At 46.2% G+C, this 24157-nt stretch overlaps 1 protein-coding gene across 1 annotated transcript; it reads right to left on the bottom strand.

The window, feature by feature from the left end:
• Nucleotides 1-264: 264 nt before the first annotated feature.
• On the bottom strand, nucleotides 265-23679 carry KDELR2 (KDEL endoplasmic reticulum protein retention receptor 2). Its single transcript, XM_069734182.1, has 5 exons — nucleotides 23365-23679; nucleotides 14123-14223; nucleotides 10033-10191; nucleotides 8520-8772; nucleotides 265-1469 (listed from the first exon to the last, which is right to left on the bottom strand). Exons 1-5 carry the CDS (start codon nucleotides 23453-23455, stop codon nucleotides 1435-1437), a joined length of 639 nt encoding a protein of 212 aa, XP_069590283.1. The 5' UTR covers nucleotides 23456-23679; the 3' UTR covers nucleotides 265-1434.
• Nucleotides 23680-24157: the final 478 nt, after the last annotated feature.

Raw genomic sequence — 24157 nt, 5'->3', positions numbered from 1 at the left:
GCACCAGGCAGATTAGTAACGCTATTAACCAGCACATTAACAGCCTTCTTTCTGGTGACAGCTTCCTTTTAAGTTCCCGGCAGAATTTTATCTATAGGCCAGTGAATACAAATGGGGAATTTGGATCTCTACATAAGTGCAACAATATCTAAATATTAGGAAGTTAAAAAGGATGATGATGTTCAATGTCAGAGGCAGTAAACTGCATTGTATACTTGTCCCATGTGTGCACTAAACGGTAACGAGTAAAGAAATAAAGCTCGGTTTTGAACATATATACTTTTACTTCAAACCATTGATATTTCATATCAATTTCCTTTTCAACACAGAATGTACTGCAGGGTTAGATTCCAGAAAACAGCGAGGCATCAGAAATGGCTTCGTTGTGGCTCAGAAGCTAATTAGAGGCCAGACCCATAGACACCTGTCGAGAGCTGGAGTCACAAGTAAGCCACTCGCATTACTAAAGAGTGCGAAACCGGCATGAAAACCGAACATGTTTCTACCTATGACAGGTTCAGAACTCAGTGCCTGCACCATTAAAGCCATTGTCTGCCAGGAAAAAAAAATGTCCTCTCTATCATTTTCTAGGGAATCTGATTTTTTTTTGTATAAAAGGTTCTCATCGATTATTTAATGGCACTTCTCTAGTGAATCTTTCAATCTTCCTTTAGATGATTAAATCTGGAAAAAAAAAAAAAAGAAACCTATACATACACTTTGTGACATGTATAAAATGTGATTTTTCTTCTTATAACGGGAATTGAACCCATTTCGCTTTATTCTGAGAACCAATTTCATGAATACACATTAAATGAGACATTTCTTGAGATAACCGATTTAAAAAAAAATTATGCAAGGTTTCTCCCCGAGAGAAAATAAATTATAGTGGAATGACTGGAAAATATTGGAGTTATTAAAAACAGACTATTATAGAAATCAAAGCAAAAAAAAAAAAAAAAAAAAATTACAAATCATTGGCTCTTCAGAAAAAGCTATTAATTGGGGGAGGAAAAAAAAAACAAAAATGCAAAAAATCTGCACTTAAACCTAATTGTAAACTGCACAAGGAAAAAAAAAAAAAACCTGATTTTGTTTTCACATCTATTGAATTGAAACTGCGCTCTGGATCTATTATTACAGCATACCTTTTATGTAAAAAAAATCTTTATACATCAGAATAAAAAACAAGGAAGGCAAGATGCGTAAAACAAATCAGCTGGTATCCGAGAGTCATCAATTAAACCACTTTTGCTGTTGGAGGGGCTGGCGTCGCATTCTGTCCCGGGGCCTCTCCGGCAGCAAATACGGCAGTTCTGCATAAAAAAAGTAGTGTATCTGACTCTGCTTCAGGCATCTTACACCTTCGCTCATAGTATGGATTGTTCTGTCCACGCTGTGCGGAGGACAGCAGCTGGTCCCGAGCTTTGGCACTTATGCTGGCAAACTTAACTTCTTTCCTTTTAGTACTGTGAATGGAAAAAGAAAAACAAAACATGTGAGTAATAATACATTAACGCAGTGGACTTCATAGAGAGAGATGGACAAGACAACCTTCTACATTAAAGGGGATATTCGGGACTTTACAAAAGAAAAAATAATTATTTAAGTACTAAAAAGGCAGGTAAGTGCCTGTTGTGCACAGCACTGTTCTTCCCCAGCACACTGACCGCTCCTGCCGGGGATTCAGAAGCCTTTGCCGACGTCACATCTACAGAGCGGAGGCTTCTTTTCCGCTCTGCCGTCAGAGTGGGCTTTCCGAGGTCATTCTGATTGACAGCCGGTTCTCTGCTGCCTAACTGGGGGAATCGGCTGTCAATCAGAATGACCTCGGAAGTCCTGCCCCATGGCATTAACAGAGGCAGCTGAAACACTGGCAGGAGCAGAACGGCGCCATGCACAACAGGCAGTTGCAATTACCTGCCTATTAGTGCCAAGGCACTTTTTTTTTTTTTTTTTTTTTTAAATAAAGTCCCGGAGACCATCTGTAAAAGTAATATGCCACTTAAATGCCCGGCCAGACTACGCAGCTCAGGACCAGTCAGTGGTGTTGGACCCCCACCAATCACACATTGGCAAGATTAGACTTGTTCAGTAAAATGCTAATTGATTATTGACCTGCAGCCACAGTTTACACCATTAAACAATCCAACAATTTTTATTTTTATTTTTTTTAAGAATGTGTATTTTTACCGACACTTTTCCGACTTAATAGGTCACTAAAACACCATTCTGGCGTTTTGTTTTGTTTTTTTTTTAATTCCACTGCCAGAGTGGTATCGCTAAGGTCTGTTCCCTGCTTGTAGTAAAATACTATCCGTCATCTTCAGCTCTTCACGGCGCCACTCTAGTGTCACTTTGCAGTCTTGTGACCGCAGCTCCTGACTGGCCAGAAGTAATAGCCAACAGTCGCAAGCTCTCAACGTAAATCTGGCCATACACATTAGATGACCTTAGGCTTAAATATTGTTCGTCTGATGGCCAAATCCCCCAAACATTCAATTCGGTCGAGCGCTCCTGAGCTTTCATTGAGAAGACTGCTGGCTCGTGGATTATCTCAGGGAGAACAATGCGATCAGCAGTCCAAAATCAGACATGCCTGATCGACATCTCTCCCCACCATCAGTCACCTGGCGCCCCATACACATTAGACCTTCGGCCGAACCTGTCGACATTGGTGGCTCAGCCTTCTTTGTAGCATGCTCATTGACTATGGTAACGCATTGAGCGCCATCCGAATGGATTAACGTCTTTTAATCCCATAACTTCTTTCAAAGCCTGACGCATTTTCAAATGGCTCAAAAGCCTGAACATATAAACAGCACGTCATTTCCCCATTCTAATTAATAAGCCCATTCTTTTGATCATGGTTAAAGCCTTTTCTACCATTTTTTTTTTATTTTTTAATTTGGTGGAACTACTCAAAAAAAGAGGTGGAAAAAGATGCAGTGTGAACATACAAGGTAGTAGATATCAGTATGCAGGTCCTTCTCAAAAAATTAGCATATAGTGTTAAATTTCATTATTTACCATAATGTAATGATTACAATTAAACTTTCATATATTATAGATTCATTATCCACCAACTGAAATTTGTCAGGTCTTTTATTGTTTTAATACTGATGATTTTGGCATACAACTCCTGATAACCCAAAAAACCTGTCTCAATAAATTAGCATATCAAGAAAAGGTTCTCTAAACGACCTATTACCCTAATCTTCTGAATCAACTAATTAACTCTAAACACATGCAAAAGATACCTGAGGCTTTTATAAACTCCCTGCCTGGTTCATTACTCAAAACCCCCATCATGGGTAAAGGCCCCTTCACATTAAGCGACGCTGCAGCGATACCGACAACGATCCGGATCGCTGCAGCGTCGCTGTTTGGTCGCTGGAGAGTTGTCACACAGACAGCTCTCCAGCGACCAACGATGCTGGTAACCAGGGTAAATATCGGGTAACTAAGCGCAGGGCCGCGCTTAGTAACCCGATGTTTACCCTGGTTACCATGCTAAAAGTAAAAAAAAAAAAAAACACTAGATACTTACCTACAGCCGTCTGTCCTCCAGCGCTGCGCTCTGCTTCTCTGCACTCCTCCTGTACTGGCTGGGAGCCGGAAAGCAGAGCGGTGACGTCACCGCTCTGCTTTCCGGCTCACAGCCAGTACAGGAGGAGAGCAGAGCACAGCGCTGGAGGACAGAAGGCTGTAGGTAAGTATCTAGTGTTTGTTTTTTTTTACTTTTAGCATGGTAACCAGGGTAAACATCGGGTTACTAAGCGCGGCCCTGCGCTTAGTTACCCGATGTTTACCCTGGTTACCAGTGAAGACATTGCTGGATTGGTGTCACACACGCCGATCCAGCGATGTCAGCAGGAGTCCAGCGACGAAATAAAGTTCTGGACTTTATTCAGCGACCAACGATCTCCCAGCAGGGGCCTGATCGTTGGTCGCTGTCACACATAACGATTTCATTAACGATATCGTTGCTACGTCACAAATAGCAACGATATCGTTAACGATATCGTTATGTGTGAAGGTACCATAAGACTAGCGACCTGACAGATGTCAAGAAGGCCATCATTGACACCCTCAAGCAAGAGGGTAAGACCCAGAAAGAAATTTCTCAACAAATAGGCTGTTCCCAGAGTGCTGTATCAAGGCACCTCAATGGTAAGTCTGTTGGAAGGAAACAATGTGGCAGAAAACGCTGTACAACGAGAAGAGGAGACCGGACCCTGAGGAAGATTGTGGAGAAGGACTGATTCCAGACCTTGGGGAACCTGAGGAAGCAGTGGACTGAGTCTGGTGTGGAAACATCCAGAGCCACCGTGCACAGGCGTGTGCAGGAAATGGGCTACAGGTGCCGCATTCCCCAGGTAAAGCCACTTTTGAACCATAAACAGCGGCAGAGGCGCCTGACCTGGGCTACAGAGAAGCAGCACTGGACTGTTGCTAAGTGGTCCCAAGTACTTTTTTCTGATGAAAGCAAATTTTGCATGTCATTCGGAAATCAAGGTGCCAGAGTCTGGAGGAAGACTGGGGAGAAGGAAATGCCAAAATGCCTGAAGTCCAGTGTCAAGTACCCACAGTCAGTGATGGTGTGGGGTGCCATGTCAGCTGCTGGTGTTGGTCCACTGTGTTTCATCAAGGGCAGGGTCAATGCAGCTAGCTATCAGGAGATTTTGGAGCACTTCATGCTTCCATCGGCTGAAATGCTTTATGGAGATGAAGATTTCATTTTTCAGCACGACCTGGCACCTGCTCACAGTGCCAAAACCACTGGTAAATGGTTTACTGACCATGGTATTACTGTGCTCAATTGGCCTGCCAACTCTCCTGACCTGAACCCCATAGAGAATCTGTGGGATATTGTGAAGAGAAAGTTGAGAGACGCAAGACCCAACACTCTGGATGAGCTTAAGGCCGCTATTGAAGCATCCTGGGCCTCCATAACATCTCAGCAGCGTCACAGGCTGATTGCCTCCATGCCACGCCGCATTGAAGCAGTCATTTCTGCCAAAGGATTCCCGACCAAGTATTGAGTGCATAACTGAACATTATTATTTGATGTTTTTTTTGTTTGTTATTAAAAAACACAAAATACAAAAATAGGGAAAAAGGAAAAAATGGGAAGAAAATAAGTCAGCTCACCAATCCCTCAACAGTGCAATGATGTCCATGCACGGAGCCGCCTTGGTCAAGGGCGTAGTCCAGAGCCAGCAATGAAAAAGAAAAAATAATCTCCAGCATGGATCTTCTAAAAAGTCAATTTATTGAAAACACTTTAAAATGCAAACATTTGCAAAAAAGAGATGGGGGTCCCAGGTGGTCAACGCCGACGCGTTTCGACCATCAGGTCTTAGTCATGGATGCCATGACTAAGACCTGATGGTCGAAACGCGTCGGCGTTGACCACCTGGGACCCCCATCTCTTTTTTGCAAATGTTTGCATTTTAAAGTGTTTTCAATAAATTGACTTTTTAGAAGATCCATGCTGGAGATTATTTTTTCTTTTTTATTAAAAAACACTTTTATTTGATTGGATGGGTGAAATATGCTAATTTATTGAGACAGGTTTTTTGGGTTATCAGGAGTTGTATGCCAAAATCATCAGTATTAAAACAATAAGAGACCTGACATTTCAGTTGGTGGTTAATGAATCTATAATATATGAAAGTTTAATTGTAATCATTACATTATGGTAAATAATGAAATTTAACACTATATGCTAATTTTTTGAGAAGGACCTGTATATTAGGGAATTACCGTATTTTTCGGACTATAAGACGCACCGGACCATAAGACGCACCCCAAATTTGGGGTGAAAATTGCAGAAAAAAAGATTTTTTATAACATGGGGGTCCGTCTTATTGTCCGAATTTACAGTATCTTATGGCAGTGGCAGAGCAGGGTCACAGGAGGCAAGGTGGGGTGATGCTGGGATGAGAAGGTGCTGGGATGAGAAGGTGCTGGGATGAGGAGGTGCTGGGATGAGGAGGTGCTGGGATGAGGAGGTGCTGGGATGAGGAGGTGCTGGGATGAGGAGGTGCTGGGATCAGGAGGTGCTGGGATCAGGAGGTGCTGGGATCAGGAGGTGCTGGGATCAGGAGGTGCTGGGATCAGGAGGTGCTGGGATCAGGAGGTGCTGGGATCAGGAAGGTGCTGGGATCAGGAGGTGCTGGGATCAGGAGGTGCTGGGATCAGGAGGTGCTGGGATCAGGAGGTGCTGGGATCAGGAGGTGCTGGGATCAGGAGGTGCTGGGATCAGGAGGTGCTGGGATCAGGAGGTGCTGGGATCAGGAGGTGCTGGGATCAGGAGGTGCTGGGATCAGGAGGTGCTGGGATCAGGAGGTGCTGGGATCAGGAGGTGCTGGGATCAGGAGGTGCTGGGATCAGGAGGTGCTGGGATCAGGAGGTGCAGTGAGAGGTATGGCGTGAGAGGGGTCCCTGGCGTACCATGCAGGCTTACCTAGGTGGCAGAGGTGCGGTGGCGGGGGTGTGGCAGCAGAGGAGGCGCAGGAAGCGGGGTCCCTTTCCCCGGTATGGTGATGCAGCAGGCCCGGTATGCAGCAGAGCCGGGTGAATCCTCTTGTTATCGGTGGGCGCGGCCATCTTCCTGAGGCCGCGCGTGTGCAGATGAAGCGCTCTGCTCCCGGGGCTTCAGGAAAATGGCCGCGGGAGGCCGCGCGTGCGCAGATGGAGATCGCGGCGGCCATTTTCCTGAAGCCCCGGGAAGCAGAGCGCTCCATCTGCGCACGCGCGGCCTCCGGAAAATGGCCGCCACCACCGATAACAAGAGGATTCACCCGGCTCTGCTGCATACCGGGCCTGCTGCATCACCATACCGGGGAAAGGGACCCCGCTTACTGCGCCTCCTCTGCCGCCACACCCCCGCAACCGCACCTCTGCCACCGGACCTCTGCCACCGCACCTCTGCCACCTAGGTAAGCCTGCATTGCGACTATTAGACGCACCCCCCATTTTCCCCCCTTTTTTTGGGGGGAAAAAGTGCGTCTTTTAGTCCGAAAAATACGGTAATGCCAAGCAAATGTTAAAGGGATTTTTCTCATGTGCATTTTGAAAAAAAAAAATATTTAAAAGCAAGCTCCCTTTACTGCACCGCCATGCTGCCTCTTCTACTGCTAATCAGGTCCACGACATGTCACCAGCAGACTAGGATAGGCATCTGACCACAGAAGTCAATCACTGGTCACAGAGGACATGCTAGTCTTTTGAGAAAGTGGGAACCTTGGCTAGCTAACCGGCGGTGATGATTTTACCTGCCGATCAGAAGGAGCGTTTGCCACGCTGTCATGCGCATGACAGCGTGGCAAACACTGGATGTTCGGGCCCTGTTCTGGTACCCAAACTTTTTGTAACTGTTCGGCTGAACCTGAACATCCAGGTGTCCACCCATCTCTACTGCAGGGTGGTCCCATGTCTGACCAGAATGGAAAAGGAGCCAAGGAAACCTGCAGGGGATCACGCAGCAATAAGAGGAGCGTCAGGCTATGTGCACACGTTCAGGAATTTTCGCATTTTTCGCTATAAAAACGTGATAAAACTGCAAAAAAAATAAAAAACACGCATACATTAAGCATTTTATTATTAGAATGCATTCCGCATTTTTGGTGCACATGCTGCATTTTTTTCCACGGCGGAATCACATTCCGCAAAAAAAAAACCGCAGCATTCTCATTCTTTGTGCAGAATCGCGGGAATTCGGCACACATAGGAATGCTTTGATCGGCTTACTTCCCGCATGTGGCTATGCCCACCATGCGGGAAGAAAGCAGATCACGTGCGGTTGGTACCCAGGGTGGAGGAGAGGAGACTCCTCCAGGCTCTGGGAACCATATAATTGTTAGAAAAAAATTAAAATAAAAAACCATGATATTCTCACCTTCCAGCATCCCCGGCAGCCTTCCCGCTCCTCGGAATGCTCGCGTTCCCAATAATGCTTTGCGGCAATGACCTGTGATGACGTAGCGGTTTCGCGAGACCGCTACGTCATCTGGGGTCATTGCCGCTAGGCATTATTGGGACCGGAGCATTGCGAAGAGCGGGACGGCTGCCTCAATAGGCTGCATCAATAGTAAAAAGTTGGTCACACTTGTCAAACACTATGTTTGGCAAGTGTGACCAACCTGTCAATCAGTTTTCCAAGCGATGCTACAGATCGCTTGGAAAACGCTAGCATTCTGCAAGCTAATTACGCTTGTAAAAAGCTAGTGTTTAGCGGGAAAACGCATGCGTTTTTCCTGCGGCAGGGAGTTCCAGAATTGCCGCCGAAATTTCCGTGGCAATTCTGGACGTATGCACATAGCCTCAGGGATGACCAAGACGAGAGTACTCCAGGGTTGGAAACTCCCTTTAAATAGTCTCTTCTATTATTGATATACACAGTACCACGAATAGCAACTGTGGTATTAACAAAGAAAGTTAGTACTAAGTCTGTAAATGATTGCCAGACTCCGGGCCAGAATGAAGCTTACATGCAAGAGAAGTGTCCTCACCTTTCGTAACATACAAGTAGAAGAAGTCGCAGTACAGGATGGTTTGGACCACACCTGCCACTATGGCAATCAGGTCAAAGAAGCCTTCGAAGGAATAGCGCCAGATCCAGTTGAAGAGATACAAGGCACGATACAAGCCCAGGAAGAACAGGTAATGAGTAGTGATTGTCTCCGCTTCACCTGTTTTGCTGATCATGAAGAGTTGAGGCAGGATGGCCACAGACTCCAGATAAATGGAAAAGGTCCATAGGATCTACAAGGCGATACAAAATAACTTTATATCATCAACAACAGTTAAATGTTTTAATTCAAATGCAACTTTATTATTAGGTAAAGGGGTGTAACGCAACACATGATTGATTGCAGGAGTTTGTTTGCAGTTTCCATAGAGTCACATGGCTCAGCTAGGGGCTGTATACACAAAACGGTATCCAAGACTCCTTGCAAAGAGGTTTATGTTTTGATGCACTGGAGTAATAGAACTGCAGAACGGCACATAAATTATAACGTATGGCGGCATACTAGCTATATTTTCTACATGACGTCTTTTGTGGGAGAGGGGGGATACACTAATTGTTAGAAGATCTGGCTTGAAGAATTTTGCTGGTTGATACATTTGTACTATAAAAGTCAGTATAGATACGCAACAAAATTATCATAGATCACGAAAAAGGAGGAGACAGCAGAAAAATCTTGTGAAAATACAAATACGAATGATAAAATGTATACATAGGAAAGTATTTACCATGAAAATAATGAGTATTTTTGCCAAGTATCCATCTATTAACGGAAATAAGATATCGCATGTTGCAGCCGAAACTATGCCATCACGTTGAGCGGTGCAGTTAAAGCGCTTTAATTGTCAATGGCTGCATGTTGAGGGAAGCTGCGCTGCATAACCACGCGGTTATTACCCATAAAAGCGCATGTAACGAGATGATTTTCAGCTGCAATGTGACTGCAGCACACAGCATGGGGGACTAAGAGGAGTCTGGCACGTCCAGAAATACTATTTACCTGACGATATAAAGCTAATCTGAAGGTAAAAGCATTACAATCCTACTTGGCTGGCTTACTGGAGCAGCGGCTGCAGGGAGAACATGACGTTCTATTCTCCCTGCAGCTGCTCACTCCCAGTTATAGGGGCGGTGCAGGGAACCATTACAGCGCCTGCACTGCAAGCATGGCGCCATCACTCCCAGACACATACACTACTGTGCCTTTTGTCTGAGTGCGGATGTTATTGCTCCCCTGCACTTACTGTATAGAGAGTGGTGACTAACCGCTCCCTGCACCTACGGGGAACCAGACATGATTTTAATGCCATTTACCTGCAAATTAACCCTATACCTGCAGGTCATAAATAGTGTTTCCTGATGTGACAAGATCCCCTTAAAAGTGAATCCAAGTAGAGAGAGATTTCCAAAGTTCGATAGGAAGATTAGCTTAGAAGAACGAGGAGGAAACAATCAGTGCAAAAACTATTACTGCCGAACCATAAAACTAACAATACCTCAAGAGGAGAGAAATCGTGATTGACAAGGACGGACAATCCACCGACAGGAACCACGAGGAACTCCACCCGGAAGGTGTCATGGTTTCCATCGTATGTGGCCTTGAACTTCATGTAGATCAGATAGACTGTTGCGTATGCGCAGGCGATATAGATGAGCTGGAAGACAGCAGAATACATCATACATGAGACCACACGTTGGAATATTGCTCCGAGCGAGAATAAACTCCGGATCGCTCTCCTGAGCAGAACACCGCTTTCCCTAGGATCTTACAGTGCCAGTGGAGAAGGTCTTCAAGAAAGGGTTGTTTAGGAATATTTATTTATTTAAAAAAAAAAAAATTCTCCCAGGTTGTTTCCTTCCTACGTTCATGTGAATCTAGTCTTCGCTGTTAAAGGGGCCTTTCATCCCTTTATACGTTTCCATTTTACTAGGTACTTGCAATTGCTAAAAAGTAGAAAAAAAAAAAATGCACAATCTCATAATTCATCCTTAAAGGCAATCTGTCATCAGGTTTTTTGCATATGATGTAGAGACAGGGACCCCAATTCCAGCGATGTATCACTTACTGTGCTGCTTACTGTAGTTTTAATAATAATCTACAGCTGGTAAATCGGTGATTATCACTAAAGGACTACTAAACCTGCAGCCAGGTAGTCCTCCATATTCATGAGCTCTGTATAACCCCGCCCCCAGCACTGATTGGCAGCTTTCTGTGTTCACACTGCATAGGCACAAAGCTGCCAGAGGTGTGGGTGGGGTTATAGAGGGCTCAGTATTTAGAGAACAGATAGATCTGCAGCAGAGAAAAGAATTGCCCAGGACCTGCATATTTATGACTTAGGCTCCTTTCACACATCAGTTTTTTTGTTATCAGACGCAATCCGTCGAATTTTGAAAAAAAACGGATCCAGCGACTGATGCCGCCGGATAAGTTTTTTTTCTCAGACTTGTATTAGCGACGGATGGCCTCACGTTTCATCAGTCGTTCACCGGATCCATCGAAAATTGTTGATCCGGCGGCCAGAGACAACAGACAAAGTAACGTTTGTCTCCATAAAAAAAAAACGGACAGCAACAGATCCGTCACCGTCCGTCGTTTGTTGGAATGGAAGCCTATGGGCGCCAGATCTGTCAATGTGTGATGTGTGAAAGGTGCCTTACCCAGATTGGTGGGGTCCAAACATAGGTGGGCAAACTGCAATACCTGGAAGCGGCCACTAGATGTACGGAGCTGCGGCATTAGGCCACGGTCACACGTTCAGTATTTTACATCAGTATTTGTAAGCCAAAACCAGGAGTGGGTGATAAATACAGAAGTGGCGACGTGTTTCTATTATACTTTTCCTCTGATTCTCCTGGGTTTGGCTTATAAATACTGATGAAAAATACTGACCAAATACTGAACGTGTGAATGTGGCCTTACAGTGTGTATTCCACACTGCCGAAGCAGGTATCAGTTAATTGGTGGGGGTGCCAAGTGTCTTCCCTCAGCAATCTCATACTGATTACCTACCCAAAGGCTAGATCAATTAAAGTCCAAAGCAACTGCTTTAAAGGGAACCTGTCACCTGAATTTGGCGGGACTGGTTTTGGGTCATATGGGCGGAATTTTCGGGTGTTTGATTTACCCTTTCCTTACCCGCTGGCTGCAATATTGGATTGAAGTTCATTCTCTGTCCTCCGTAGTACACGCCTGCACAAGGCAAGATTGCTTTGCGCAGGCGTGTACTATGGAGGACAGAGAATGAACTTCAATCCAATATTGCAGCCAGCATGCAGCCAGCGGGTAAGGAAAGGGTGAATCAAACACCCGAAAACTCCGCCCATATGACCCAAAACCAGTCCCGCCAAATTCAGGTGACAGAGTCCCTTTAACTGATACTAGCTCAATTTGGCTTCAGATTTTCGTGCAGGCCTCATTCAGTGAATTTTATCATCTATATTACGAAAGTTCGCCGTGGCCACACAGCAAGTCTACAGACACCAACTATAATGCTGTCACATTGGGTGACAAATCTGACCGTAGATCCAGGACCTACTGCCGCAATACAGAAGCCAGACTGAGCCTAAGATGGCCGCCTGCATGAGAACTTCATGCATAAAGATTCTGCATAAAGATGTGAGCGGTGCCGATGACGCTGCCACCCACATTTGCCACCTGTCCTATGCTGTACCACAGCATGCATCCTGGCAGGTATGTGCAAATGCAACCTCACAACGCTGAAGTGAGCGGCTAAGGACAGGCCCTTCATTAGATTGGCTAGCAATAAGGCCAGTTTATTAAAGTGGCTGTCCAGATAGAAGTGTTAAGTCTGCAATCACTATATGACTGCAGAACTGCGGCAGTGTGTGATGAGCACACAGTCACAATTCCCCTGTATTTTCCAAGCGGGTGTGTGGTCAGGTGACATCAGGTATGTGATCTTCATGCTTGCGGTCATACACAGACTAGACTTAGCTGGTTTCTCTCAATTCTTTTCTACAGAGAAAAGCCAGATGATACTAATCGGCACATGACTGGAAGCATGCAAATCCCATACATGTGGTCATCTGACGGCCCTCTCCCCTCACACAGGACAAACAAGAAATTTGAGAGTGAGCGAACCGCACAGCGTCATGATTTGGCAGGCTGCAGTCACTCACATAAAGCAACTACAGACTTTTCATTTCACCCTGAACAACCCTTTAATACATAGTCTTAAAGGGCCTGTCAAGGCCTGGGGTTCAAGTCTGCAGTCACTGACTATAGACTTGTGAATCCTCATAACACGCAGCGTACACGCGGTCAAGAATTCACCACTGACAGCAGCGGGAGAATGCATGACTGCATTACGCGATTTGCATACATCTCGTCACATGCAGACTAGACTTCGTGGCCTCGCTCAACACAAGAGCATTGAACGAGGCCTGACAAGACTAGTCGGAATGTGTCCGTATGCAAATCACATACTTACAGTCACGTGACTGCCCGCTTTCAGAAAATCCTGACAGTGCGCACTGTGAGGATTTACAAGAGTGACTGCAGATTTGAGCGGCAAGCCAAGACACAACCCCTTTACTGGAGAACGCCACACTGCGTGATGACGTCTATTGTAACATACAGAATCTAATCTTTAGGGCTTTTTTTTTTTTCTTGCTTTTTTATATAAATTGGATGAAAAAGATCCATGGAAATACTGTAAGCTTTCTGTTCCATTATTTGAATGCGTTGCATTTCCATCTGGAAAAAGTGACGTGCAACGGAGACACGATATTAAGAAAAACTGAAATAGCCATGTGCCTCCCTATAGCAGCTCAGCCAGACCAACAGGTCTTATCGAAGAGCCATCGAGAGCAGGGGCTGGCTAATGACGGCAATATCCCTACAAAGTAGGAGAGAAGACAGCGCCTCAAATGTTGGTGGAAAAAAAAAAAAAAAAATCACATTTTATTCCGCCTCCTGCAGCAATATCCCTACAAGCGCAGATAGGGAAAAAGCAGCCGGCGACAGATCATCATGCAGGACAGATATCCATGTGATAAAGCCTCGGGCTACGTCCGACACTCCTGGTCCGAGTGCAGACCGATGTCCGGAGGTCTTCTGACCCAGCCCTATTAGGTCCATATTGGCAGATGTATGGCGTTCCATGCAGGAGGGATTCGCTGCAGGAAACTTTCTGCAGCACAATATGCAACAATATATTTTGCTGATGATTTTGAAGTCAATCTGGACCATAAATCTTACCCAACTTGCTGCATACAACAGAAGATATAGGACGTCTGCAAACCCGGGCAGAAAATCCAAAGCATTCCCATCCCTTGGGACGTACCCTCGAGGTGGAAGGCTGACCACATGTACGGGCTGATATAATGCCAGCTGCCATTCAGATAACATCCACTATTGTACCAGCTGCTCTCTACTTGTGGTCAGAGAACTGCAGACAGAACCTGCTCATCTGGACGCTCACTAAAAGGACTACAACTCTCAGCATGGGCAGGCTATCCGAGACTGTCAGATCATGATATTGCAACAGGTGTTGGGAGACCACCGAGGTGAAGAACGCAGCCCCTTCGCAGCATCTGTACCATTGGACGCCATCATCTTACCTTCATAGAAGTGTTGTAAAATGAAATGAATGATGTGAAAAGATCCAGGTATCGGGTAGTGAACACCATTGCAAAGAGCAGCTGACTCTTCCCAGAAATGCCTGCAAATGACAAGACATCGCAATAAGAAAAAGTCCACTTTACTCCTGTCCCTTTCACTATATAACCTGTGAGTATAACACTAGAATAGAGATTACAACTAGTGATGAGCGAACGTGCTGGGAGAAAGTGTTATCTGAGCATGCTCAGGTGATAAAAAATATGATCAAATCCCCACGCCTGCATGTTGCGGTTGTCAAACAGCGGCAAGACCTGCAGCAGCAGGGATGCGAACATGTTATTCGAGCACGCTGAAGACACTCAACACCTGAGCATGCTCAGATAACACCTTATCCCAGCACATTCGCTTGCTGATGTTGTCCTTGGCGGGATTTGAACCCAGGACCCCAATGCTGCAAAGCTACAGTGCTAACCCGAGTCACCGTGCTGCCCATATACTTCCACTACCACTGTCTATTAACTACTACTGTCTTAAGATACTGACACTTACTTTATTTGCAGCTCACTGCTTAGGAGACCGACCACCGCTGCCGTCCATCTTGTAAGCACTGCACCTGCCCAGGATCAGGAGGCAACAATGCGCTTCCACAATCCCACCATATTGTCAGCACTGCTTACAAGCCAACTAGAAAAGGGCAAGCCCTGTGCATGTTGGGGCCACCTCTGCTAGACAACAGCGATGGTCTGTCTCCAAGGCAACCAGATGTATACAAAAGTGAATATCTTAAGAACGGCTAAAAGTTCATATGCGGTAAATTTGCAAACCTACTTACGGTAAATATCCAACTATACCCATTTATGAAAACTCTAAAAGAATCATCAGAAAATGACTTTAAATTAAGTTTTCCACGTTAATAGTATTTTTTTTCTTCATGTCTCATATCAATCTCTATTAGAAATCTTGCAATGTTCCCGCTGGCTTCTGAGGATATTTTAGAATTGTACTTCCTTTTCTTTACTGCCGATTTTCCAGAAGTCTCATTACCAGCGGAGGCAGGACTACAGGGACAGGTGACACCTCTACACCCAGCTGATAACACCGGACCCACCAGTCACAACAGGCAGTCGCAGACAACCCTGCTCCCCCTCCATTCACAATGACCTTTGGACAGGGTCAGAGTCTGTTCATTGCTGCCGATTTACATGAGGATTTCCCAAAACAGCAGGAGGCCAAAGTCTACATAACCCCCAGTGGTCAGTGTGAGAACTGCAAGATTTTGTTTTTTAGGATATTAAAACTAAATAAAATAAATTATTTTATCTAACAAAAAAAAAATCTCATTTGAACAGTACATCAGACGACAAAATCCTTTATTATCCTCATTGGTGAAAAATGGGCCAATTGGCATTAAAACAAAAAAAAGTCAATGCAACTGGTACTTGTGTGCCTACCCTGTAGGTCCAGATGATTGTAGATTATCTCATTCAAGAGAACTGGGCCAATTAAGCAAATGACACTCTGCTCAGAGTGCGATCAAATGAGAAGATGGAGAATAAAGTTACTCCATTCTGTGAGGGCATGAAAATCAGACTGCACTCAGATGTCATCCAAGTGCAGTCTGATGTTTCTCATTGACTTGGACAGCAAATATGCTCATCTGCCCTAAGGGTGGATATCCTATTTTTCTGCAGAGCTGAGATTCCCAGCACAACCTCTGCAGATGTTAAACTCCCTTAATCAGATCATACAATGACATTTTGAACCAGGATGTGCTTTTCCTTGAGACTGAGGGCAGTAACCAAGAAAATAACGAGTTCTGTACTGGGCGCAAACTGAAATTCTGATTTGGCTGTTCTTGCAAGGCTCGTTAAAGGGTCGAAATGAACTTCCAATAGGTGGCGCTAGAATCCTAGTCCTCTTCCTCTCTGCTATTTGCATATTTAATTCCCAGAGGAGCATGCATGGCTTATAGGTCTCCTTACTGACATGCCAGGCCTGGCTCATCACTCTCCAAAAGGAAAAATGTTACCTTAGATAAAAAATAAAAAAGTCCAGAAAGGAAAAAAAAATGAATGGCACTGAGATTAAATGTAATGAGTCACTTACTGGTATGGAGGGATCCACTCTGAATCATTGGCACATTGTGGGAGTGGAGGGTGCTTGCCAGAAATAAAACATGGAGATAAATCCAAAGGAAGAAGAAAGCAGCAACACTTCCGTTATGTGACGAAGAAACCTTGGTCCTTTATTTCCAATATCAATTCATGGACAAAGTAATCAGAGCAGGGACGGTGCAAGTAAAAGGACGACGGCCGTTTCGCGTAAACACGCTTCCACAGGTCCAGATATGTCACATAACGGAAGTGTTGCTGCTTTCTTCTTGCTGCTTCGGCACATAGAAAAGTTTCATCACATCATCGATTGTTCGCAGGTTAAGTATAAATGGCCGATTCTGGATTATTTTGGCAGCACATAGGAGTCCAATTACCCCGCACATTTTCTGTAAATGTGTAACACGACTGCGGCAGAAAACAAGTGCTGTAAGCTCCTCTCTGAGATACAGCCCGCAGGCACGGAGGAGGACATGTATAGCGAGTAGAAAAGCAATAGATGACGTGCTCTGCTCACTATATACAAGGGAAGGGAGCGCTCAGCACTTTCCAGATCTCATAACTGCACACAGGGCCATTCTGTCACCAACAACTGGGAACAAAACCAACAAACACCGGCCCACTGCATCTACCCTCCTAGGAAATCTATTAAAGGGAATCTGTCAGCAGGTTATTTTCTATGTAGTTTGAGAGCAGCATGATGTAGGGGCCAAGACCCCAATTTCAGTGATGTATAAAACTTACTAGGCTCTGTGTTCCTGTTTCAATAAAAATCAGTGTTTTAACAGCAGATGATTATTACTACAGGACTTGTCATCTCCTGCCATGTAGTCCTCCTGCTCTGTATAACCCCGCCCCCCCACCACTGATTGGCAGCTTACTGTGCACACTGACAAAAAGCTGCCAATCAGTGGTGTGAGTGGGGTTACATAGAGCTCAGCATTCAGAGAACTGATGGGTTTTATCAAAACGACACAAAGCAGCTCAGTAAGTGATACATCACTGGAATCAGGCTCTTACCTCCTAGATCGTGCTGCTTTCAGATTACATAGCAAAAATCTGGTGATAGATTCCCTTTAAGAAAAAATAATAGTCCCCACAAAAAGGTGGTCATAGACATTACCCGAATTATGGAGCAAACAACACTTCTATGAGACCGGCTGCCCAACTAGAACACATGCATGCTCAATTGTGGAGAATATGCATGCAAGTGCAGGGAAGATTATGTCTCTGCCAAATGTTTCAGCTAAGGTATATAGCCACCTTAAAGCCAGGTTTACACGGTAGAATCCAGGCCGTCAAACATGCCTCTGCAAACTGGCGGCCCCAGGCCGATTACACAGATCTGTGCTCAGAACATCCCCTGGTTACACAGACTGATATGCTGCCGATAAAGAGGATTTTTAAACCAGATTAAAAATAGTCGCACCTGACAAACATTTTTCTCGATAGTCGAGCTATCAAGTCAAAACAGCGAAACGCCCATTCCACGATTATTAGCCCAGTGGAGAAAAACAAAAAAAATCTATAAAGTCTACTGTAAAAGCGGTGACTACCATCTTTGTTTGGCCCAATGGGACTTATCCTAGACTTCAAAGCAATAGCGGCCACAGCCGATCCCCCGCCGTGTTCCATTTACAATGCCTTGTTCTGATTCTCCATAGAATTACATTGTAAAGGCCCCTTCACATTAAGCGACGCTGCAGCGATACCGACAACGATCCGGATCGCTGCAGCGTCACTGTTTGGTCGCTGGAGAGCTGTCACACAGACCACTCTCCAGCGACCAACGGTGCCGGTAACCAGGGTAAACATCGGGTAACTAAGCGCAGGGCCACGCTTAGTAACCCGATGTTTACCCTGGTTACCATCCTAAAAGTAAAAAAAAAAACAAACAGTACATACTTACCTACCGCTGTCTGTCCTCCAGCGCTGTGCTCTGCACTCCTCCTGTACTGTCTGTGTGAGCACAGCGGTCGGAAAGCAGAGCGGTGACGTCACTGCTCTGCTTTCCGGCTGACCGACGCTCACAGCCAGAGCAGGAGGAGTGCAGAGAAGCAGAGCGCCGGGGACAGACAGCGGTAGGTAAGTATGTAGTGTTTGTTTTTTTTACTTTTAGGATGGTTACCAGGGTAAACATCGGGTTACTAAGCGCGGCCCTGCGCTTAGTTACCCGATGTTTACCCTGGTTACCAGTGAAGACATCGCTGGATCGGTGTCACACACGCCGATCCAGCGACGAAATAAAGTTCTGGACTTTCTTCAGCGACCAACGATCTCCCAGCAGGGGCCTGATCGTTGGTCGCTGTCACACAACGATTTTATTAACGATATCGTTGCTACGTCACAAAAAGCAACGATATCGTTAACAATATCGTTATGTGTGAAGGTACCTTAAGAGACTTCAGACTCGCATGTAGACCCCATGGTGATCCAGAATATAAAGGTACCGTCACATTAAGCGACGCTGCAGCGATATATAGGCAACGATGCCGATTGCTGCAGCGTCGCTGTTTCGTCTTTGTGTGGTCGCTGGAGAGCTGTCACACAGACAGCTCTCCAGCGACCAATGATGCCGAAGTCCCCTGGTAACCAGGGTAAACATCGGGTTACTAAGTGCAGGGCCGCACTTAGTAACCCGATGTTTACCCTGGTAACCATTGTAAATGTAAAAAAAAAAAAAAAAAACACTACATACTTAAGGCCCCGTCACACATAGCGACGCTTAAGCAATCCCGACAACGATACGACCTGTCAGGGATCGTTGCTGCGTCGCTATGTGGTCGCTGGTGAGATGTCACACAGTGAGATCTCCCCAACGACGCAGCAGCGATGCGGCGAACTGTAGCGACCTGTACAACGATGCTATTTCATGACGATTCAATGGGACGTCCTGTCAACGAGGTCGTTGGTAAGGTGTCAAACACAGCGATGTGTGCTACCCAGCGGGACCTCAACGATCAAAAAACGGTCCAGGCCATTCCGACACGACCAGCGATCTCACAGCAGGGGCCTGGTCGCTGCTACGTGTCACACATAGCGAGATCGCTACTGAGGTCGCTGTTGTGTCACAAAACTTGTGACTCAGTAGCGATCTCGCTGTGTGTGACGGGGGCTTTACATTCCGGTGTCTGTCGCGTCCCCCGGCGTCACCTTCCCTGCACTGTGTAATCGCTGGCCGTAAAGCAGAGCGGTGACGTCACCGCTGTGCTCTGCTTTACGGCCGGCCGGCGCTGACACAGTGCGGGAAGCTGACGGCGAGGGGACGCGACAGACACCGGAATGTAAGTATGTAGTGTTTTTTTTTTTTTTACATTTACAATGGTAACCAGGGTAAACATCGGGTTACTAAGCGTGGCCCTGCGCTTAGTAACCTGATGTTTACCCTGGTTACCAGTGAAGACATCGCTGAATCGGCGTCACACACGCCGATTCAGCGATGTCAGCGGGTGATCCAGCGACAAAATAAAGTTCTGGCCTTCTAGCTCCGACCAGCGATCTCACAGCAGGATCCTGATCGCTGCTGCGTGTCAAACAACGATATCGCTATCCAGGACGCTGCAACGTCACGGATCGCTATCGTTCTGAAGTCGCTCAGTGTGAAGGTACCTTAAGTCACATGATCCACAAGAGGACCAAAGCACTGGTGGAAACTGGGGAAGATGGGGATCAGCGTGATTATGCAATAAGTTTTGGTGGAGTGATTCTTTAAGTGGTAGGGGGCTGTTCGCCCCTCTCTGACACAAAGGCTCGGGTGAGGCTATTACCTTGGCAAAGGGGTTGCAACCCAACTTTCAAGAAGTGGTACACTGAAAATCCACCCACTACAGAAGCAAGGAACAAAAATTAATTTACAAAGTAATATAAGGGCGATGGGTCCCAAACAGGGTGGCGGGTCCCACACAGGGCAGTGTTGGATATTGTATAAGAAATTACTATGCAGGGGGTGTCACAACTTTACTAGGAACAGGCACGACTAAAAACTATTTTATTTTCATCATAGCAGAACAACATTCACTGGGGTCATCTATATACAAAAGGAGAAATGTCACTTTTGAAGGTTTTCTACAAGTGCGGATAAATGCAGCTCCACAAAGGAAATAGATCATATAACTGCAAGAAGAATTGTGTGCAAAGTGATGTCCAGGGGAAGGGGAAAAAATGCAAATATCTTAAAATATACTGAATTAGTAAATGCACTAGATACAATAAACCTAAATAAGAAAAAAATGTGTGAAATGATCAATGATCTGAAGCTCCGGACAGGATGAGACCCCGACCCTGCTGCAGGCAATCCTCTATGCTTAGCCAATAACGGAGGTGATGATGTGGCTGCATCCTCCTCGCTAACAGCCCCAAGGCTCAAAACTAATACCGTCACACGCTGGCAGAAACCTGGGAGGATTTCAGGTACTAGTGATGGGGGCTGTAGGAGAGCTCCGAAAACTATTCAAGTCAGCTGCGGGAAGGAAGGGGTTAAAAGCCAACATGTCATAACGGGATCTCAGGATGTATGGTCTCGCCACGCCTTACAGCCGGCTGCCACGTCAGACCCACACCGTCCGTGTCGCACACAGTCCATGTCAGAGCCTATCATCTAGTGCGGGCTCTGATTCATTGACTCCCGGCACAGGAGGATAGTATTGAGATTCCCCGAGGGCAGAGCCCCAGAGCCAAATGTTCACCTGCACCTATGGAAGGAACGACATCAACTAATCATAGCGGGCGACGCAACCAGTGGCACAACCCCTGATGGGCGGCTGCCTGCTGGGGAGAGTGCATGGGGGCCACTACTACTGTACGAGGAGGGCACTAAAGGGGCACTCAGGACACTGCTACTTGTTTAGCCGCCACCTAAGGGACATGATCACTTTTTGAAGAGGTCACTCAAGTGACATCACAACTTGTTATAGAAGAACTCGGGGGCATTATTGATTTTGTAAAGGAGCGCTCAACATAATAGTACTTTGAAAGAGGGCACGTTGGGCATTATTACTTTGTGTTCAGCACTCAGGACATTACTACTGTACAATGGGGCACAAGGGAGAGACCTTTTTTTTCCATTAGTGGAAACCCAGGAATTACTACTTTATAAGAGGGAACTTGGGGATGTATAAGGGGGCACTAGGGGCATTACTACTTTATGAGTGGTTTATATAATGGGCACTCTGGGCATTACTACTTTATATAAAAAGGCAGTTGTGGCTTATTACTTTATCATGTGATACAGGTGAGTATTTTAATAGCGGCATTTGCAGCATTATTACTTTGTAAGGAGACAATCGGGGAATTATAACCTCCAAGGAGGCACAAAAGCTGAATGTTGCTCTTAGGCTATGTTCACACTTTTAGAACCAATATCAAAGTGAACATACAGCAAGAATAGCAAAATTCATAAAAAAAATATAATTTTATTACACAAGATAAAGATAAAATACACAAAGGAAAACAACTTACAGTACTACAGCAAATTACAAAGAATATAATGAATAAGGAGACCAGATCCATATAGTAAAAAAGGTACTAAAAAAATATATGACCCTCCAAAGTGCAAAAATAGAAGGCACCAGATAGGCCATCTACCTTAATAAAGTGCATATGCATACATAGTAAGTGGTCTAACCTAAGTGAAACCAGTGCATAAAACTCTGGAAAAAATATCAATACCAGTGTCAAGATGATCTGTAACCCTCAAGGACTCCGACTCCAACGTACGTTTCGCCTAAGTGGCTTTTTCAAGGAGTATATGTTCACACTTTGCAGATTCCACTGCGGATTTTTCCGCAGCAGAATTCCAAAATCCGCAGTGAAAACCGCAGCGCGTTTTCACTGCGGATTTATCGCGGTTTTTACTGCGTTTTCTTCTGCGGATTTTCCACTGCAGTTTTCTATTGGAGCAGCTGAAAATCCGCAGAAAAGAAGTGACATGCTGCGGAATGTAATCCGCAGCGTTTCCGCGCGGATTTTTCTGCAGCATGTGCACAGCGTTTTTTGTTTCCCATAGGTTTACATTGAAATGTAAACTCATGGGAAACTGCTGCGGATCCGCAGCGGTCAAATCCGCTGCGGATCCGCAGCAAAATCCGCAAAGTGTGAATATAGCCTTACGGGAAGAAAAGTTATCAACCTCTGACCTGCGGGATACATCATGGTGCCAGACAGGGACAAGCCTGACAGAGTAATTTCAAAGCCGGCAGCTACAGGCCTTATCAGATCTGTCCAAACAAAAGTCATGTAGAGGAGGTGGCATCCTCAGGACCAGCCTGGAGACAAGGACCATTGCTGAAATGAACGGGCATAGCACCCATCTCACCGTACCCGTGCGACAGGGCATGGCGCCCATCTCACCGTACCCGTGTGACAGGGCATGGCGCCCATCTCACCGTACCCGTGTGACAGGGCATGGCGCCCATCTCACCGTACCCGTGTGACAGGGCATGGCGCCCATCTCACCGTACCCGTGTGACAGGGCATGGCGCCCATCTCACCGTACCCGTGTGACAGGGCATGGCGCCCATCTCACCGTACCCGTGTGACAGGGCATGGCGCCCATCTCACCGTACCCGTGTGACAGGGCATGGCGCCCATCTCACCGTACCCGTGTGACAGGGCATGGCACCCATCTCACCGTACCCGTGTGACAGGGCATGGCGCCCATCTCACCGTACCCGTGTGACAGGGCATGGCACCCATCTCACCGTACCCATGTGACAGGGCATGATGCCCCTCTAGTATAAATCAAGGGAGATGTCACACTATGACAACACTGGGGACTTTTAATATTGACTCCACATTGCAGAATAGTTTTCGGTGCGTCGTCCTCTCGGCCCGGGCACCAGGCATCACCGAGGCCGGGGATATACGCCGTGACCAGCGCTGCCAGCGCCCTCCATTCTGTAATGTCCCCTACAGAAAGTTCTGCTGGCACTGCCCTCTGCCCATACACCGCCTGCAGCACCATTGGAGATTACGGAATTTGGTGCAAGTTGCAAAAAATTTGAAGGATAAAAATGGTAAAATTTAGTATAAAAATGATATAAAATGTTTCCCCTGCAGTCCCGGCAGAGCCCTGGTGTGTGCAGGGGGCGCTGCAGTCTGCACCTGCCGCCACAGGCTCCGCCATCACTTACCGGCACAGGACCGGGTCTTCCAGATCTTCAGCAGCAGGATGATGATGGCTGCCAAATGGGACAAGTCCCCGGTTAGCCTGAAGACGTTCATTGTGCCGGGAGATAAGGGGCGTACGGTGACCGGGCGGCGGGGGAGAAGCGAGGGCAAGAGGTGACCCGGGGACCGCGGAGACGAGCTGTGCCGCTGCAGCCGCTGACTTCAACCCGTTAAAATGGCGAGCGCCGAGCTACGTGGCCCGGGGACGTGGCCTAACTGCAGCGAGCGCGGAGCATGCTGGGAAACAGCGCTGAGGCAAGGGTGACGTGTTAGACCACGCCCCCTCCCGCTCGCCCGCCCCTTTATCAACTGGCCCGCCGCCAAGCCCCGCCCCTTAAAGGCAGCGTGTGGTGGAATGTTCCTTGTCCTTTTTTTGCAACTTTCAGTCACGTGTCTCTCCTGGATTTCTAGAACCGTCCTTGGCGCAATGTCCGCGCTCCCTCCTGTCACCCGCCGCAGTCCCTGAGCCTCTGCAGTCCCCATGACAATTTATTAGGTCTTTTTTAGGCATTTTTTTTATTTTCTGCATTTTTTCACTTTTGGATATTCACAGAATTTTTGTTGTTTTTTTTGTTTATCACAGGTGAGGATTGTTATTTTCATACTCATTTTTTTGGCAAGTGTGTTACATTGGGCTTTTCTGATGACCACAATGGACCAGTAACTGCTAAAATACATTTTAACCCCTTGACTTCTCAGCCCATTTTCGTTTTTGCCTTTCCATTTTTCGCTCCCCTCCTTCCCAAAGCCATAACT

This window comes from Ranitomeya imitator, chromosome 7 (genome assembly GCF_032444005.1).
Source record: "Ranitomeya imitator isolate aRanImi1 chromosome 7, aRanImi1.pri, whole genome shotgun sequence".
Classification (NCBI taxonomy): Eukaryota; Metazoa; Chordata; class Amphibia; order Anura; family Dendrobatidae; genus Ranitomeya; species Ranitomeya imitator.
The sequence above is the reverse complement of the archived record's forward strand: the minus strand, read 5'-3'. Positions and strand labels throughout refer to the sequence as shown.